Below are 19,339 nucleotides of genomic sequence, written 5' to 3' on the forward strand. Positions count from 1 at the left end.
AAGGACATTTTTAAAGAGCAGGACACCCTTGGATAAATTAATAAATCTAACCAAGTCTCAACTTTGAAAAAAATGACTAAAAATATGTACTTTTATAAGTTTTTTGTGACATTAAATGAGATAATGTAGATACAGAGTACTTAGAATAATTGGTAAATTTAATTACTCAATAAATAAATGTAGCTAATATCATCTGTGTGGATTCACAAAATAATACTTTCTTGTCTCAGTTTATCTGTAAAATGAGGTAGTCAGAGCAGATGAAAATTCTGTTCAAAGATGTATGACATATTTGTAATAGATGGCCAAAAATCCAAGGTTGGAGAAAGAAGGAGTATTTTTTACAAACTAGTAAACATTGCCTTTCTGTCTTCTCAGCTCCACCTTAGTGCCCTACTTTTGTCCTCACTGGTGTGACAGAACTTGTACTGGTTTTTTTATTCAAGCAAAGAATCAACAGATTGATGACTTTTACTAAGATACTTGTATGGCTTTTACTAAGATGGCAAAAAAATCTAGGACCCTCCCTTTCCTCCAACTCCCTCCCCTATTCTGTATTTTCCCAATTGATTTTTTTTAACCTGAGTGCAGCACTAAAATATATTTTAAGCTCCATAAAATACATCATGTTCATTTCAGTTTCTAGTTCCAGTTAAAAACTTTAAGAATCTGATTCTGCCATAAAACACACTGGTACACTGAGTCACTCAGTGTTGGTATTCTTGGTGGTTTACACTCTCTTCTTTTGCTTAAATGATTTCACACAACGAGCATGCGTTACTTACGTGGCAAGCTAAAAAAGGAATATAAAAACGAAATAAATCTGGCCGGTCTATTGGCAATATTAGTAAGCACATTTTTCTAGAACTCCTTTATTTAAAAAAATGATGAGAGGCGGGAACCAACTACGGACTCCTCTCACTAAAGATCTCCCTATAAATTCCACAGATCAGAAGCTAAGAAAGTTTCCACACGAAATTAAGAGAAAAACGTTGAGTCAGACTCTAGGGCTTGTATGATATAGCATGAATAACACACTAGTCAAAAGTTTCCATGTGATTCCCAGATCAACCTGGAACTTTTCAGCGCCTTCAGTTTGCTTACCTGTGAAGTAGGACTAATGATAATACCCACCTCCTACCTCATCAGATTGTTCGAAGAATTCAGTAACGCACACAAAATGCCTAACCACGTGTCTGATGAGGGCTCAATAAATTGTATTACTGCAAACATTTCAGCTGACATTTTAGTGTGAAGTGCCTCAAAAAAAAACCCCAAGAGACTTCTGGCAAGCCAGGAACTTGGTATTTTCCACCGAGTCAACGCCGCTCATGAACTCAGTCCAGCCAACAGCCAGGCGCGGCGCGGTAGCCACTGTGTAAGAGAGAATTGGGGGTCTCCCTAGGGTGGCGGTCCCACAGGCCCGAGATCGCTTTCCAAGCTTGGCGGGGCAGAGGTGAGGTTCCAGCTGGTCTGGACAGGAGACGGTTGCCATGGCAACCGCCACGGATGGCCATTTAGCGCTCCGCCTCTTCTGGCTAAACCGAAAGTCCACACAGGGAAGACAAACCGCACGCCCCGAGGTGTATACCTGCGGCCTCTCGGCGCCTTCGCCGGCCGCGCGCTCCGGGAAAAGGCCGACAGCACCACGGCGACGGCCGCCGGGTCCGTCTTCCCAGCCCTTCCGGGGACCGCCGTCCTTTAACCCCGGAAGTAGGCGGGGGAGGAAGCGGCTGGTGATGCTGGAACAAAGATGGCCGCCTTGGCGCCCGTCGGTCCCGCGGGTCCCCGCTGTCGTCCGCTAACTGCGGGCCTCCGGCTGCTTCCGCTCCTGGGGCTGCTGCAGCTGCTGGCCGAGCCCGGCCTCGGCCGCGTCCACCACCTGGCGCTCAAGGTAAGGCCGGCCGGGGCTGAGCAGGGCCGCGCCTGGCCTGGGGGCAGAGGCCGAGGCCGCTTCCCTGGGGCCGGGGCCGGGCGGGGGTGTCTCGGACCGAGTGCTGCCCTCCCCGCTTCCCACCCCTGGGCACGGCCTCTCCGAGAGGGGTCTGCAACCGGGAACCAGGGGAATGGCCGGGGTCCTCTGGTCGTCGAGTAGGGGCAGGACGATTCGAGCTGGGAGAGGGCAAGGGGCCGAACTGCGGCGTAACACCGAAGGACTAGGGAAGCCAGGCGGGCAACCCCTGCGGCTTCCCTCGGTTCCTCGCCCATAGCACCCTGCTCTTCCTCCAGCCGTCTCACTTGCAACTTTTGTCCCCGACTTCGCTGGTCCGCGGTATCCACTTTTCCATCATCTTGTGCCCTTTGTGCGCGAAACCTTATCCTTAAGTTTCCCGGTTCGGTTTAGGGCGCCGACTGGACTGGTCAGAGCTGGAATCTGCAGAACTTTCAAATCTTACTTGAAATACATGACAGAAAATTTAAAACCAGCATTAAAAATATGTTTATAATTAGAGGTCTGCCGTTTTCTTTCACACTGCCCTACGTGTCTGTCTAGGGAAGAGATTTATGATAGGCAGTAGATCTTGCTTTATAACTCACAACTAAAAGTCGTCCAAGCTTCCAAGCGGTTCAGCAGGTTAATACATATATGAGGACTAGAAAAATAAATCGTTATGCCCCAAAGCCTTGTACTACATTAGTTTCACAGTGTATAATTTTCTAAGAAGTTGTGATACTGTGGAAGTTTGTCTTATTAAAACACATTACCAAACCATGAAGCATTATATTTTGTGAACAACCTAGACGTGAAAGAATACAGAATCTAGATTAAAAATCCTGGCCAGACCCATACCCCATACTTTTGGGTATCAGCATTTGTTTGTAAATAAAAATTATGTTTCTTAACTACAGGGAGATAGGTGGGTCTTGGCTCCTTTTGTAAATCTGCTGAAAGCTGTAGAACCTCTCCCTGGAGAAGTGCAAGTACAAGTGTAGGCAGAACTTTCTTGGAATTTCTGATGCTCAAGAATCCTTCTGAAGCTTATCCATAGGCCCTGGCCCCCCGAGTTTATGACTCCAAATTGAAGAACTACTGATCTTTAAATTCTTGTATTTTATAGTTTAGGCTCCTGAGGCTTAAGATTAAATAGTATAACTGGATTCATATAGGTTATAAACTAGAGACAAAGCTAAGAGGAGTGGGACACACTGGAATGTGTCTCTTGGTTCCCAGTTCAGTGCTCTTTGTACGTTTCCAGAATTGTGATTTCAGGTGGCTCTCATTGTTAGGTAAATATTAACAGTATTGGTATATATAAAAATGTGTAGTAACCTCAGTCATAGAAGCACTGAATTGTTATAACTCTGGGGATTGATTCTACCTGTTGTGCTAAATTACTTAATGTTTTTCATCTGTAACATGTTTTGTAAGTACCAGGATGCACATTCAGTAATCAGGTACTTCTTCTTTTATTTTTATTTTTTTTGTTTTGGTATCATTAATGTACAATTCCTTGAACAACATTATGGTTGCTAGACTCTCCCTATTATCAAGTCCCCCCCTCATACCCCATTACAGTCACTGCCCATCAGTGTAGTAAGATGCTATAGAATCATTACTTGTCTTCTCTGTATATACTGCCTTTCCCGTGTCCCCCCGCTCCCCACCGCTTACATTACGTGTGCTAATTGTAATGCCCCTTTTTCCCCCTTATCCCTCCCTTCCCACCCATCCTCCCCAGTCCCTTTCCCTTTGGTAACTGTTGGTCCATTCTTGGGTTCTGTGAGTCTGCTGCTGTTTTGTTCCTTCAGTTTTTTCTTTGTTGTTTTACTTCACAGATGAGTGAAATCATTTGATACTTGTCTTTCTCTGCCTGGCTTATTTCACTGAGCATAATACCCTCTAGCTTCATCCATGTTGTTGCAAATGGTAGGATTTGTTTTCTTATGGCTGAAAAATATTCCATTGTGTATATGTACCACATCTTCTTTATCCATTCATCTACTGATGGACACTTAGGTTGCTTCCATTTCTTGGCTATTGTAAATAGTGCTGTGATAAACATAAACATAGGGGTGCATGTGTCTTTTTCAAACTGGGCTGCTGCATTCCTAGGGTAAATTCCTAGGAGTGGAATTCCTGGGTCAAATGGTATTTCTATTTTTAGTTTTTTGAGGAACCTCCGTACTGCTTTCCACAATGGTTGAACTAGTTTATATTCCCACCAGCAGTGTAGGAGGGTTCCCCTTTCTCCACATCCTCACCAACATTTGTTGTTGTTTGTATTTTGGATATTGGCCATCCTAACTGGTGTGGTCATCAAGTACTTCTTTTAAAGTAAATATTCTGACTTCTTGCCCAAGGAAACAGAGAGAATCCGTTAGAGCAGCAACATTGTCTTGTTTTTCAGGAGACTGAGAGGTAGGAGACTTGATCAGGTCATTGACCCAGACTGGCAAGAATAACAGGAATTCACTGAGTACCAGAAATACGGATTGATCTTTTTAAAAACATTTTACCATGGGGCATTTCAAACATAGGCTGATAGTAAGCAGGGTGAACTCCCACATTCCTGACATCCAGCCTCAGGGACCATTAACCAGTGGGTAATTCCATCCCATTGTCACACACATAACTTTTCTCTTCACATTCTTCATTTTTTAAAAATTGGAAATTAGTCCTTTCATTGTTTCATTTATTTTTCTTATCCCATCCTACATTTTCCATCATTCTTTGGGTTTTCCCAATCTTCTCAAATTCCTTGATTCCTTGTCTTTATCAAACAACTTTATTGAAGTACAATTTACCATAAAGTTCACTCATTTTAAATGAACAATTCAATGACTGTTAGTAAGTTTACCAAATTTTACAGCTATCACCACAATTCAGCTGTAGAACATTTCCGTAAGACTAGGACATTTCTCCACATGATCTCTTGTGATAGTTTACAAGGAATTCCCATACTCAGCCCCAAGCAACCTGTGATCTACTTTCTGTCTCTATAGATTTGCCCTTTCTGGGTATTTCATATAAAGAGAATCATACAGTATGTGATCTTTTGTGTCTGGCTTCTTTTACTTGTATTTTTGTTGTTCATGCATGTGATACCATGTTGTGGATAAAATGAAAGTTCCTGTGGCCAGGATTCTCACCTGGTCCTGGTTGGCTAACTCACTACACACATGTGGGCAATGCATTTTTATCGACTCTATATATAAAGAGCCCTGCGCAATGCTCTAGGCCACATGGTAGCATGGCTGCAAGGCTGCAGGAGAGCAGAGCAGAGGTTGGAGTGGTGGCAGTGCCGAGGACAGAGACCCAGAGGACGGCTGTGCGGGCAGAGAGGCCCAGAGGCAGAGACCGGCTTGCTGCATGTGGACTCACACTGAGTGAATGGGATTTTAGTGATTGACCTGACACCATGGAAATAAAGTTGGATATAACCCTTTCACCCCAGGACCATTCTACTGTCATTTCTTTGGTCACACTAAATCCACAGTGAACTTGCCCATGGCTGAAACCCACTGGCAAGACACATGTATTAGTAGTTCATTCCTTTTTATGGCTCAATACTGTTCCATCGTATGGACAAACCACATTTTTCTTAGCCATTCACCAGTTGATGGATACTGTTTTTTTCTCATTTTTGGCCATTGTGAATAATGCTGCTACAGACATCAGATGCAAGTCTTTGTGGGGACAAATGTTACTACATTGATCTAGATCCTTGGTAAGGATCTAGAGTCTTCATGGTGTTTGGATTTGATTTTTTGACAAGACTGCACCGGAAGTGTGTGTCTTTCTTTTTGTCATGTTGGCCCCTGTTGATATCCAGTGCATATATCCCTTTGTGCTTAGTCTGTTCAGGCTGTTATAACAGAGTACCACAGACTGGGTAACTTACAAATAACATAAACTTGTTTTGCACAGTTCTTGAGGCTGAGAAGTCCAAAATCAAGGAATGGTCACATTTTGGTGAGGGCCCTCTTTCCGGTTCATCGCTGGCGCCTTCTTGCTGTGTCCTCAGTAGTGGAATGGGTGAGGGAGCTCTCTTTAATAAGGTCACTAATCCCATTCACGAAGGCTTTGCCCTCATGATGTAAGTGCCTCCCAAAGCTCTCACTCCCTAATACTGTCATCTCTGGGGGTTAGGATTTCAACATATGAAATTTGAGGGGACACAGACCTTCAGACAGTGGCAGTTAAGTATATTGATCTTTCTGTGCCATTTGGTATTAAAGTATAGGACTGTCTTGATTGAGTTATATATTTTATTTTATGGCAGATCTTATTACATTTCTCAAAGATGGCACACAAGCCAATGGGAAAGAGTATAAAATGCAAACAAGTATGCCTTATTCATGTGCTGAGGAACATATATAGATTGCGTATATTAGGCATGGTCCCTATGAACACTGAGGTTGCAGATCAGTAGAGAAAACAGATATGGTCTCTTGGTTGATGGGAATTTTTCTTAAGTATTTTAATACTTCTTGACCTCATAGACTTAAGATATGAACTGTAATTTAGCTTATTCTGGATGATGGGTAGTTTCCATTCATTTATTCGGTAAACATTTTCTGAGTCCTAACTTTGAACAGATGGTCTTTAAATGATCATTGATGGAGCTAATGGGGTTAGGGGTGGGGAAGTGAGCTGAACTGCCACTCCGTAGGTGAGACGGGAGGGTGGTAGCACTAGGCTGGAGGTCAAGGATGCATTCTAAGAAAGTTCTAAAAGTGTATGATGAGCTCCAACCTGAGAGTTGACCTGTCCGTGACTCTCACTGGATCAGACCATAACTGGCACTCTTAAAAATTCTTCCCATCAGATAGTATCAGGAATGAAAATCTAAGCCATACCTACCACTTCAGGAAAGTTACTGTTCCAGCAAACAGTCTAGCAGATCAGCTTATTTCTTTGGTCATCAAGGAGACATATTCAGTTTACTCACATAGCAGAGGAAAATGTCTGTATCAGTGTTTTTCACATTATGTGTTTGACCCATTAGTAGGGCATGAAATCAGTTCTATGAGTCATGGTGAGCAGTTTTAAAAAGCAACATAAAGTATCAGAGTGCTTTGCATGAATCCTTTGCCAGAATTGGAATTCTGAGGAGTTCCAAGAATTCAAGGAATACTAAGATCAATTTCAAATATCTTTATGTGAAAAGATAATTAATGGAGGGGATGTGATGAATAGACTATGTTAGCTAAAAAACGGTTTTTCAATCATTTGTCCACTGGTCAGTGTCCTTTTTAATTTTCATAAAAACAGGGTTAATGTTTAGTCTAGTTTAGACTAGACTGTTGCCATGGCTTGCAACCAGATGTGAATTCAGATGTTCAACTGAGATGCAGTTGCAAACTGCATTTTTTGGAAAGATATTATATAGGCTGTACACACACACACACATTTTGAGTTAGTGGCAGTTACAACATTTTAATCAAAATTACTTTTAAAGTGGATCATTTCTTTTTTAAAAGAAATAATGAAATGAAATATGCAGAAACATGTTCAAGTTCAACTGTTGGATCTGGAAACATGAATGGTGACAATATTGAGAAAAATACTGGCTCTAATCTGCAAACTTCACCTTCATTTGAGCCACATTTCAAAAAGAAAAAAGTAAGTCTAAGACATAATGAAGATGATTTAAAATGTAGTTTTGTCAATTGTGAAAAACCCTTGGAAAATGACAGACCTCAGCATATTATTTGTAATAATATTCTTGCAAATGAAAGCTTAAAACCTTCAACATTAAAAAACCACTTAGACGTTCAGCATGCTGAACTTATTGATAAGCCTCTTGAATATTTCAAAGAAAGAAAACAGACGTAAAGTTATCAACACAATTTCTTAATTCTACTACTGTTACTGAAAAGGCTTTATCATTGTATCTAGTTGTATATTGGTGGCAAAAGGGAAAATGGCTCACATAACTGCTGGAAAAAGTAAAAAGTATTCTTCCAGCATGTTTGAATATGTTGCATACAATTTTCAATGATAAATGAACTGACAAATTAAGATCTATATCTGGTGATAACACAATATCTCTTCGAATCTGTACTATCCCAGAACATTTATAAACAATGCTTACTGATGGGTTACAGTCTGGTGTAGATTTTGTGACCCAGCTTGGTGAAAGCACTGATGTTGAAAGCTGCAGGGTGCTTTTAGTTTATGTCAGATGTCTGTGGCCAAATGATTGTGTGGAGGATGTGTTGTGTTGTTTAAATTTAATCTCACACCTAAGTGGATTAGATATTTTTACAGAATTAGAAAAGTGTATTGTTGGCCAATGTAAATAAAACTGGAAAAACTGCAAAGGAATTGCAAGCAATGGAGCAGCAAAAAACTGGGAAGCACAGCAGAGTAATTTAAAAAGTGCCAAAACTTACTAATAATGGTGCTGTGTGAAATTATTGTTCTATATATCATGAAGCTTTAGCATCCAGAGAAATTTCACAGAATCTCATGGAAGTATTTGAAAAATGCAGTGAAAGTTGTTCATTTTTATTAAAGGAAGCTCACTAAATAGCTGACTTCTTGAAACATTTTGTTCAGAGATTGAAACTAATCATACCCACTTACTATATCATACCAAAGTTCGTTGGATGTCTCGTGGGAAAATACTAAGTGGGGTTTAAGAACTCAGGAATGAGATTCATGTTTTTCTCACTGAAATATAAAATCTTATTTGGCAAATATTTTTGAAGATGAGATGAGAAAATGGCATATTTAACCAGTATTTTTGGCACTCTTAGTGAACTGAGTTTAAAACTACATGGGAAAAACAGTGATGTATTCCAAAGAGTTGAACATATCCAAGCATTCCGAAAGAGGTTGTGGCAAGCGGACTTAAAAGCAGTCATCCTAGCTGCTACATGTTGCCAAGATTTTTGCAACATAGTGGAGAGAATATCACTAATGAAAACATTTTGAAAGAAATAACATTAGAGATACTGTTGCATCTCACTTCTCTGTCTCAAACTTTTAACTGTTTCTTCCCAGAAGAGAAATTTGAAACATAGAGAAAACTGTTGGGTAAAAGATTCATTTGCTTTTAGAAACCCAGAATCAAAAATTGAGTTTAACTTGGTGCCTGAAGAAGAAAATGAGTTATTGCAGCTTAGTTCTTCATATACACTGAAGAATGATTCTGAAACATTAAGTTTATCAGCATTTTGGGTTTAAGATAAAGGAAAACTTCCCTTTGCTAAGTAGAAAGACTGTCTTGCTATTATTACTTTTCACAGCAACTAGTTTGTGTGAACTAGGATTTTCAGTCTTAACCCAGTTAAAAACAAAGGAAAGAATTGGATTGACTGGAGCAGCAGATATGTGCTGACATTATCCTTCTATGTTCCAGACTGGAATGAACTTAAGAACAGGCACATACACTCATCACATTAAATAAATCTTACCTGGAAAAAAAAAAACACTGATATTATTTTAATAGTCATTTCCTAATTCTTCTTAATGGGATAAAAAAGGATAATCCAAGTTTTATGCCAAGAATTGTCTGAAAATAGATTTTACGTTGTTGACTTTTGTGTTTAAAAATATAAAATATTTTGATAACTGGTCATTAGTTTTCAGGTAGCCACTGCAAAGTAGTTAGTGGCCAGAAAGTGTCTCGTTAGAGCTTTGAGTGATCTGATTTAACTTGGGCAATTCTTGGGTTGAGTACTTACTTTTATGATAATTATCCACAAATGATAACTCAATCAAAACTTTTTACCAGCAGTTTAACACAGTGCAGGAAAGAACATGACTTTGGAATGATTGGACAGATTTGAATTGGAATCCTGACTTCCATTAAATGATACATAATGTTTGGCTAATCACATAAGAAGTCCTCTTCACTGATGGTGTCAGAAAGTGTTAAGTGAAAAGGTAAATTAAAGCAGAAACAAAAAATTCATGTGTACCTAAGATGTTTTGTTTTTACTTAAAACCTACCAATATATATATGTTCGTTGCCCAAAATGAGTGATTTTAAGCTTATAGCTGACTTTGCAACACACACTCTTACTAATTCAGCAGATATTTATCAGGTATCTATTTATTATATGCTAAGCAGGCACTATTCTAGATACACCTGTGTCAGTGGACAGAGCCACGCCCTTACCTGCATGGTTTTCCTTGTAGTGGTAATGGACAGTAAGCTCTGAAACACTGAACGCACAAGTCATGTAGTGGGGATGACTTGATAAGCAAATAAAGCAAAGCAGTGTTGGGATAAAGAATAATGGGATTGGAGCCTACTCTGGATTGGCTGTCCTGGGAGAGCCTCTGAAGAGGTGATTCTGAGCAGAAACTGAAAGAATGAACTGAGCATTTGAGGAACTAGGGAAGAGTGTTACAGGCAGAGGAAACAGGAAGGGCAAAGGCCCTGAGTGGGCAGTCTTCATTCATTTGACTGTGGAACTAGGAGGCCTTTGTGGCTGGAGTAGAGAGGTCTGGGAAGGAGAAAGACAAAAGGCAGGTGGAAAGGTACATGCGAGCCCAGAAGCCGTGCTGAGATGTGTAGGTTTTCTTTTGTGTGGGGAGAGACCTGCCCGGGTTTTTGATGTAAGGGAACCGCTCCCTGAAATGACGTTAAAGCCGAGGTTGGCAAGTGAGCAAGAATAAGCCAGGATGGGTTGAGTTAGCGTGTGCATGCAAGAGCAAGCAAGAAGAGATGACTGTTCATGTGCTGCTTGCTCTTCAGTTCACCTGTAGAACAGCGATAGTGGTCACTTTCTCCTGCGTAGTTATCAGGCTCAGGTATACTTTATGTAAAATAATAACAGAGTAGTAGAACAAACTAAACAGTAGTGAATTCGTTCAACATATATTAAATGCCTACTGTGTGCTAGGCACTAGAAATGCACAAAGGAGACAGACACGGAAATGGATGGCTTTGCTACAGCATGCCCAGGGAGTGAGGGAGCAGTCCTGAACCCTTTAGGGGAGGATAAGATGGAAGATTGCCTGTAAGAGGTAACATCTGATTTGAACCTTAAGAGTTTATGTGTTAGGAAAAAGAATCAGCCAAGAGAAGCACATGAGAAGAGGCTAGTCAGCTCGGGACAGCCCCATGAGCATGGTGGCAAGAAGCAGTCCACTGTGCGTGGTGTTGGTGTGTAAAGGGTGAAGGACAGAGCAGAAGTGGATAGAGGGAGTCCTTTGCAACATGTGGAGGTGTTCAATCCCTGGCTGCAGCTCTGGGGAGCCACTGAAGTTTTTTTAGACTGGAGTGACCAAGATAAGATTGCATTTTGGATAGATAGGTTTCTCAGCATGCTCGACACGAGCTGTACACTAGGTAGGCATGATTGGAAGCGAGGGCTGGGCCATGTTTTAGACGCGGTGTAGATGAGATGAGGCCCTAAAGAAGGGCAGTGGGGGGAGAAGGGAGAAGAGGGTATGGACCCACAAGATACTTAGCGGGTAAATGATAGACAAATGGGGGTGAGAAAGGAGGTGGCATCTAAGTCACTGGCAGAGGTTATAAAAGTGGATGTTGGTGTCACCACCAATGGGGAAGATGAGATACTACTATTAATGTGACGTAAGAGTTGGGCAGTGAACAGGAGCCAGCTGCATATTAATCCTCAGATTGCAGACTTATGTTCCCACCCTCCCACTCACATTCATGGTGGAAAGGTTAAGGGGGGGCTATGGTCATCTAACTGGCGTATTTTGCAGGATGTGAAGAGTAGTTCCTGTGTCATTACCAGCAGAGCAGAATTACTCCTCTTGGTTATATTAAACCAGCAGAGTGAGGCACTGAAGTTGGGCTTGAACACCTGCTGTTCTTCAGTTACTTGGTGGGGCCAAAGGCAGCAGGGTTCCATTTCGGTTGGGCACAGATAAGGTGAATCGGGGTTGTTTTCATCTTTCTGCCTTTTCCTACCTATTTTTATGCCCCAAATCGGAATAGTCTGTAGCACTGTGAAGGTTATTTCAACACCAGTACCTGGCCATTTGAACGAGAAAGGCTGCTAATCTCAGTGCACACTAAAGATCTCTTGTCCAGACATTTCAGTGTTTGATCTCTTTTAGGTATGAATATCTATTAAGGCATCTGTTCTTTGGCATATGTGTATACAAACATAATACCCTGTATTTCAGTGACATTAAGTGACGTTAAGTGGTGGCATATATACCAATTTGCTTTCTTCTGAGAATTCTAGTGTAGAATAATCAAATACTTGACTGCTAGAGTTTCTTAATAAAACAGCCCTGAATATTCCCATCATTGTGTTGTCTTTTTTCCACTTTTATTACCCCTGCTCCCTCCACTGCTGCTGCTGTAGATGTTTACTTATTATTTTTCTCCCCAGTGCATCCTCCCTTATGGTTTATTAATTTTTTTCAACATTAGAAAAGAAGTTGGGGCCAAAAAATACTGTCTGTACTATGCAATAGGTTTTCTTTTCCTTCATCTTTTTAGTTGAAGAATGATAATAAAAATATGGGCCAAGTAATTGAGTGCTAGAACACTTCAGTGTAAGTGATTAAGAAGATGGATATATATACTAGGTTGACTAGCGGCTCTCCAAAATTAGTGTCTACCCGGAACCTCAGAGTGTGGCCTTGTTTGGAAATAGGGTCTTTGCAGATGTTAAGTAGATAAGATTAGGTCTTACTGGATTAGTATGGGCCCTAATTCCAATATGACTGGTGACCTTGTAAGGGGAGACACACAGAGGGAAGAGGGCCACTGGAAGACAGAGGCAGAGACTGGAGCAACGCAGCTGCAAACCGAGAACACTCAGGATTGCCGGCGGCCACCAGCAGCTCTGAAGAGGCAAAGAACGCTTTTTCCCTTCATGCCCTTGGAGGCAGACCAGCCATGCTCACACCTTAACTTTGGACATAGAGGCTGCAGAACTGTGAGAGAATAAATTCCTGTTGTTTTAAGCTCCCCAGTCTGTGGGTATTTGTTAGAACAGCTCTACAAAATGAATGCAGAATATAATAACCTCACTTCAAAGCTCTACCTTCATAGCAATGTGGTATTTGTTTTCAAGTAATAACTTCTGAAAAACATCTTTAGCAATTTAGTGATGACTATAAGTGGGTAAATCAAAGCCCTCTGTACAAATATGCTAGAACCACTGCCAGCCAATCAGGATCCTCCTGATCACACTTGCCTTGTGTGGTAGATCTTCCTTAAACTAGTGGCTGTAGTAGCCCCCCACTGCAGAATGCTTGGTGAATCACATTTCCACCACTCCCTGTCCCCCTACCCCCACCCCAAAAAAGTATCTGAAAACTTTTAGAAAATTGAAAGGGAATCTTTCTCATCTAGGCACATTGACTGTTAGCTGGTTCGTTCTGGTAAATCTCAAATCCTTTCTAGGCATGCTTCCAAAACTGTGATCAATATGTAAAACTAACGTGTGCTTGCAGCTGTGCCTATAGGTTAGCCTTTTCTGTCCAGAATGTTGACCAGGGTGGTGTAGAAAAGTGTACAGTTGCAACAGTATGAGGTCAAACCCACTGTGAGCCTGCGAAGAGAGCCTGGTTAGGGCAGCCAGCAGCTCACTCAAGGCAACTCAGAGTGAAGATAGGGAGAGAGCTCGGGAGAGTGACACTGAGGTAGATGCTGGTGACCTATTCAGTGCTGTTTTAAATTTTTCATCCCTCTTAAGTATGCTGCCAAAATTCTAGACTACGAGACTGCACTGTTCACCAGGAGGTTGAGACTGTTGGATCAGTGACAGATGTTACTGGCTCATAGAGAAAATGAGGTGACCTAAATTTTAAGTGATGGTAAGAGCTACTTGTTATAAAGTATCTACTATCAGCCAGAGACTATGCTAAATATTTGATGTTTTTCATTCATTTACTCCTCATAGCAGCCCTTTGAAATCTATGTTGCTATCCGTACTTTATAAATTAGGAATACAAAACTCAGGTTGCACACGTGGGAGAGTCAGAATTTGAACCCAGGATCAGTACTCCTTCCATCTTAGCACTTGCTCTGGGCGACCAGCCCTCAGTGACTGTGAAGGTCATGGCCCTGATTGCCAGCACCCCCAGACTTCTGTGTTTTTCATTTTCTTTCAGCTTTCTGTAGTTTTTCTCTCTCCTCATGTGCTTAGCTGTCAGATTTTTGTTTTATGAGTGAATTTGACCTCATTCCATTTGTGAATCGCTGTCTGTATGCTGTGAGCCAAGAAGTTGAATGTTAAGCTTCTTAGGGGAGTGTCTGCTACCATTAAGAGTAGGCAGACAATAAATTAATGGTAGATAGTATTCTTGTTTTTTTTCTGTTAGAGAAACCAATTGTGGATACCTAAAAACACATCTGCTTACTTTTCAGATCTGGTATTTGTTTTAATCAGGTCACAAACTTAGACACTGTTAGAAGCTAGGTAGACACTAAGGCGAGCTGGCTCCGTGAATCAGCAGAGAGCACACGCTCCTTCTGCAGGCGGCTGCTGCTCTGCTCTGATTGTTGCTGCATCGGAATGTGGCCTAGACATGCTGGATCTTGTGTTTCTTTTTTTTCTTTTTTTCTTTTTTTTTGAGAAAAGCTAGAAATTCGGGTTTTTATGTGAATTAGCTAGCAACTAATGATTCAAGTTAAAAAACATAAACAAAACACCGTGTTGGTCAAATGTAACACATTGAGAGCCAATACAGTCTGTGGACTGCCAGCTAAGTGAGCTGTTTAAAATAAAGAAGTGGCTAGGCAGGTGACCTTCAGCTAACACAGTTAAGTGTTAACTATTTATTTTCTGAAGTTCAGTTGATGAGAAAACCTTAATCAAAGTATCATTACTCATTTTTTATTTGAAGTAATTTAACAAGTGAAATTGTTGCAGAAGTTAAAGCAAAAGCATTTCTTATGCTCTGACATTAAGTTAAAAGAGCAGAATTGCCAATGTAAAACAGCTGTTTTTAAAGTGAGGCAAAAAGGAGAAGATACACCAAAACAGTAGTTGTCTTTGGGGATTAGGACGATGTTTTTTCCTTATTTCATCTCCAGATGAGACCTTTCTTCTGAGCTCTGGACAGTTGCACCCACCTGCCTACCCCCATTTCTACCTCCACGTCTCAACACACATCTGTGTGAGAAGCCACCCTGCCCATCCTTCGCCCCGCCTGAGACAGAGACTCTTCCTCCACAGTTTCTTTTCTTAGTAACTGGGACCACCAGCTGCTCATTTTCTCAAGTTGGAAATCTTTTATTCCTAACTTCCCATCACCAAGTTCCATAGATGTGGGTTCTAAACAGTTCTCCGAATGTGTCCCCCGCTCTCTGTCATCACCCCCGAGGTGCTGCCCTTGTGCCTCTTGGATCAGTGCGGTCTCCTCGTAGCCAGTGTCCCAGTATTTTTCCAGTTCCTGTTTTGTTTTATCACAGGAGTGATCTGCCTAAAAGCCAAATCCAGTCCTGTCCCTGCCCTTGAAGCCCATTGGTGGCACCCTGTTCACTGTGGGAGGGGGCTCATGCCACTAACGAGGCTGCCAGTCTCCCCGTGAGCCCGCCTCCTCTCTAGTCTCACAGCTCGTCCTTTCTTTTGTGACAGTTCATCTGTGTGCAGCTTGGTGACTTCTTTTTTTGATGACTGAACATTCCCGTGTACCTAGCACCCAGGTCAAGAAACAGGACTTAGCTGGCACTCCAGCCTCCCCCTGGTTCTCCCTTCCAGTCAGGAAGAGTCCAGAAATAGCCAACACAAGTCTGAACATGGAGGAGGAGAGGTCTGGCCTTACTCAGTATCATATCACACAACTGTGTGGTACTGTAGTAGGAATCAACCAGATCAGTGGGGAAGAGGGAGCACAGGTAGAGACTAGATCTCAATGGGAATTGATAGGCAGTAGAGTCAGTATCATAGAGCAGTGGATGTTGGGACAGATTGCTATGAAACAGTGTTAGGACAACTAGCTTTCCATATAACAACAAAAAATGAATTGGATGCGTACCTTACACAGATATATATTCCAGGTGGATTAAAGACCAAAACGTGGAAACAAGTCAAACTTTTAGAATAACAAATCAGTGACTATTTTATGACCTTGGAATAGAGAAAAATGTATTTTAAAAGACATCTTAAGAATATTATCAGGAATAAAGGTTGATAGGTTTTCTCCTTCAAAATTTAAAAACACGTATATAGCAAAAGGTGACATACACAGAAAAAGACTGGGAGAAATACTTGAAGCATAAAAATCAAAGATTAGTAGCAGAATATAAGAATATATAAAGAGCTTTAAAAAAATCCAAAAAGTAGATGGGCATAGGATATTAAAAAGGCATTTCACAAAAGAAATGTCCAAATGGCTAATAAATAAGGTGCTCAAATTCATGAAGTGTCAAGAAATGCAGATTGAATCATCAGCGTTGATTTCCCCTAAGACTGGGAAAAATAAAATGTCTGACAACTTCAAGTTTCAGTGAGGATGTATGGAAACTCTCAGACTTTGGAGATCCATTTGGCAGTTTCTAGTAAACTGAAAATGTGCACACTGTGTTGCAGGATTTTCACATCTAGATATATATTCTCGATCCCTATACAAATGTGCATAAGAAGATTGGTACAGGGATTTCCTAGCAGCATTGTAATAACAAAAGATTGGAAATTACCTGAATGCACATGGATGAGGAAATGAATATAAAGATTCTCCTTGACTTTTGATGGGGTTGTGTCCCAAAAAACCCATTGTAAAAAGAAAATACCCTAAGTATGCACTTAATATACCTAACTTAGCAAACATCGTATCTTAGTTTAGCCTACCTTAAATGTGCTCAGAACACTTACATTAGCCGCCAGTGGGATCATCTAACACAAAGCCTGTTTTGTGATATAGTGTTGAATATCTCATGTAATTTATTGCGTACTGCACTGAAAGTGAACAACAGAATGGCTGTATGGGTGCAGAATGGTTGCAAGTGTATTGGTTGTTTGCCCTTAACAGTGGTGTGGCTGACAGGAGCTGCGGCTCACTGCCCAGCATCACCAGAGAGGATTGGACTGTATATTGCTAGCCCGGGAAAAGATCCAAATTCAAAATTTGTTTCTACTGAATGCATATCACTTTTGCACCATCTTAAAGTCAAAACGTCATTAAGCTGAACCATCTTAAGTCGGGAACTGTCAGGATTGTGACATGCATGTAAAGGAATACAAGCATATAAAATGAGGAATTAGAGCATATTAAATGTACCAATCGACCCCCTGCTCAGCTGAAGTCAAATAAAAATGATTTTTTAAGATATAATACTTCATTTTCAGAGGCATCGTTTACAGCAAACCAGATTTTTTTTGTTATTGGATGAAGTACAGATTAAAACAACTAAAGTTACAGTTAACCTTTCATAAAGCATTTGAGGGAGTATAGTGTTTAGTATATGACAGGTAGCTTTTTACTTCTTGGTGCCCTAAAAGCTGTTTTACAGAGTACTACAAGCATTGTGAGTCCTTTCCGTTCCCCATCCCTCGACTGGATTCCATAGAGGTGGCCACTATTACCACTTGGTCTGTCCTTCCATCTGTTTCTGTGTAACTTCTTGACCTTCCCATATACATTTCCCACATGTGGCTTGTTTGCTTTTTTCTTCTCTTTTTTTTGGGCGTAATTACACTACATAAAATCCAAGTCCAGTCAGGTTATGTGCAGAGCTCTTCAGTGGCTTCTAAGCCATAGTCCAGCCAGCCTGGCCCTCTTAGTCCTCAGTCTGCAGAGGACGGTTCCGGTTTGGGAAGGCAGTCCTTGGTGCCACGGCCTGGAAGGCCCATCCTCCTGACATCTGCGTGACTGGTAACCACAGTGTGAGCCTCAAGATGCCTTCTCAGGGAAGCCATTACCTCTTAGCCCCTAGTGTGAGTGGCAGCACCCCATGCCCTCCTCTTCTCCCTTCTCTGCTTTCTTCTTAGTAGCACGCATCACCTTCTAATAGACCATGTCTTCTCCTTATTTGTTCATATCTTTCTCCACTAGAACATGAATTCACTGAGGCAGGCCTTTCTGTTCATTTTCTACAGAGCAGTACCTGTAAGTACTCAGCAAATACTTGTTGAATGAGTGAACTTATCTTTTTCATTTGTTTTCTTGCAGACATTGAAAAAAATGTTAGTATATTTGGACCTACTTCCTTATTTTTAAACACTGCAATAATACTCCACTGAAAAGAGGACTTGTAATTTGTAAAACTCATTCTTTTGTTGATGGAAATTGATGCTGCATTTTTATTGCTTGGTTTTAGCTATTACAAAGCTGCTATGGGTATTCTCACAGATACATGTTTGTGTATCAGCTCTAGTATTTCTGTGGTGTGGATTCCTGGCATGGGATTACTTTAAATGAAAGGTACCAAATAGCCCTTTATAAAGGTTTTATCAATTTATGCTTCCACTAGTAGGGTCTGAGGGTTCAGAGTGTTCATTTACCCACACACCTCACGACACAGTACATTGTAAGTCTAGCCTGATAGGAAAAAGGTGGTATCTTGTTTCAAATTGGCTATTAGGGAAGTTCAGGATCTCAGCATGCTGTTTAGCCTCCTGTTTTTTAATTTCATATTTTTTCTATCAACCAAAAATTTTAAGAAAACTTACTCAATTTACTTCTCAGTGTGTGTATATATGTTCTTAGATGCTGATAAAGCATTTGTGGTGGTAAAAATAAAATTGTGTGCAAATAGAAAACAGGAAGAAGAGGGGGGGGGAAATTTAATACAAGACCTGAAACTTTTTGGGTAAAATTTTGGGTTTAGTTTTGATAATCTGAAAATGTTTTAATTTTACAAAATAGCTTATTGAAAATGAGAACAAACCTTTCAGAATAATCTCAAATAATCCAGAATAATCAACCGGTATTGCATTTTCTCTAGTGAGATCCTCTAATAAATTAAGTATACATTAATTCAGATTGCTTTATGTCATCATCAAACTAATGTTTATTTCCTTGTTTGGATTCGTACTTTGAGACTATAATTTTCTTGGGGCCAATTGTGTTTCTACTGATTTCAGACAATATAAATCTGCTGGGAAAACTACAAGCTTTTCAACTAACCATGTAAATACATACCTGGGAACAGTTCTGTTAATGTTCCTGTAAACCTGACTTCTCATAGATGAACAATCCTGTTTAATTAACTTGATAGGCAGTTTACGGTGATTAAGAATATACCATGTTATGGTCATTTTTTTTAAAAGCCCTTGTTAGATACACACTGAAATAATAACAGATGAAGTGATAGAGGATCTGGGATTTGCTTCTAAATAGTTGAGATTGGGAGTGGGAGGAGTAAGAGAGGAACAAAATTGACCACAAGTTGATGGTTTGAAGTTCTATAATAATTTAAAAACAAAAGTTATGTCATTTATTTGATTGTAATAAGTATGAGGTGGTTAGAACGACAGGTTTGGGGTTTAAACAGACCTGAGT

The 19,339-nt window shown here is 40.7% G+C and overlaps 1 protein-coding gene across 1 annotated transcript in view; it reads left to right on the forward strand.

Moving 5' to 3' along the window:
- Positions 1–1,733: 1,733 nt before the first annotated feature.
- The window catches only part of GPR107 (G protein-coupled receptor 107), a 72,841-nt gene continuing 55,235 nt past the window's right edge, over positions 1,734–19,339 (forward strand). The window contains exon 1 of the mRNA XM_036913612.2: positions 1,734–1,894. Within this exon, the coding sequence (XP_036769507.1) occupies positions 1,754–1,894 (141 nt within the window). The 5' untranslated portion in view covers positions 1,734–1,753. The remainder of the gene's footprint in view (positions 1,895–19,339) is intronic.

The sequence above is a fragment of the Manis pentadactyla genome, chromosome 3 (genome assembly GCF_030020395.1).
Source record: "Manis pentadactyla isolate mManPen7 chromosome 3, mManPen7.hap1, whole genome shotgun sequence".
In the NCBI taxonomy this organism is placed as follows: Eukaryota; Metazoa; Chordata; class Mammalia; order Pholidota; family Manidae; genus Manis; species Manis pentadactyla.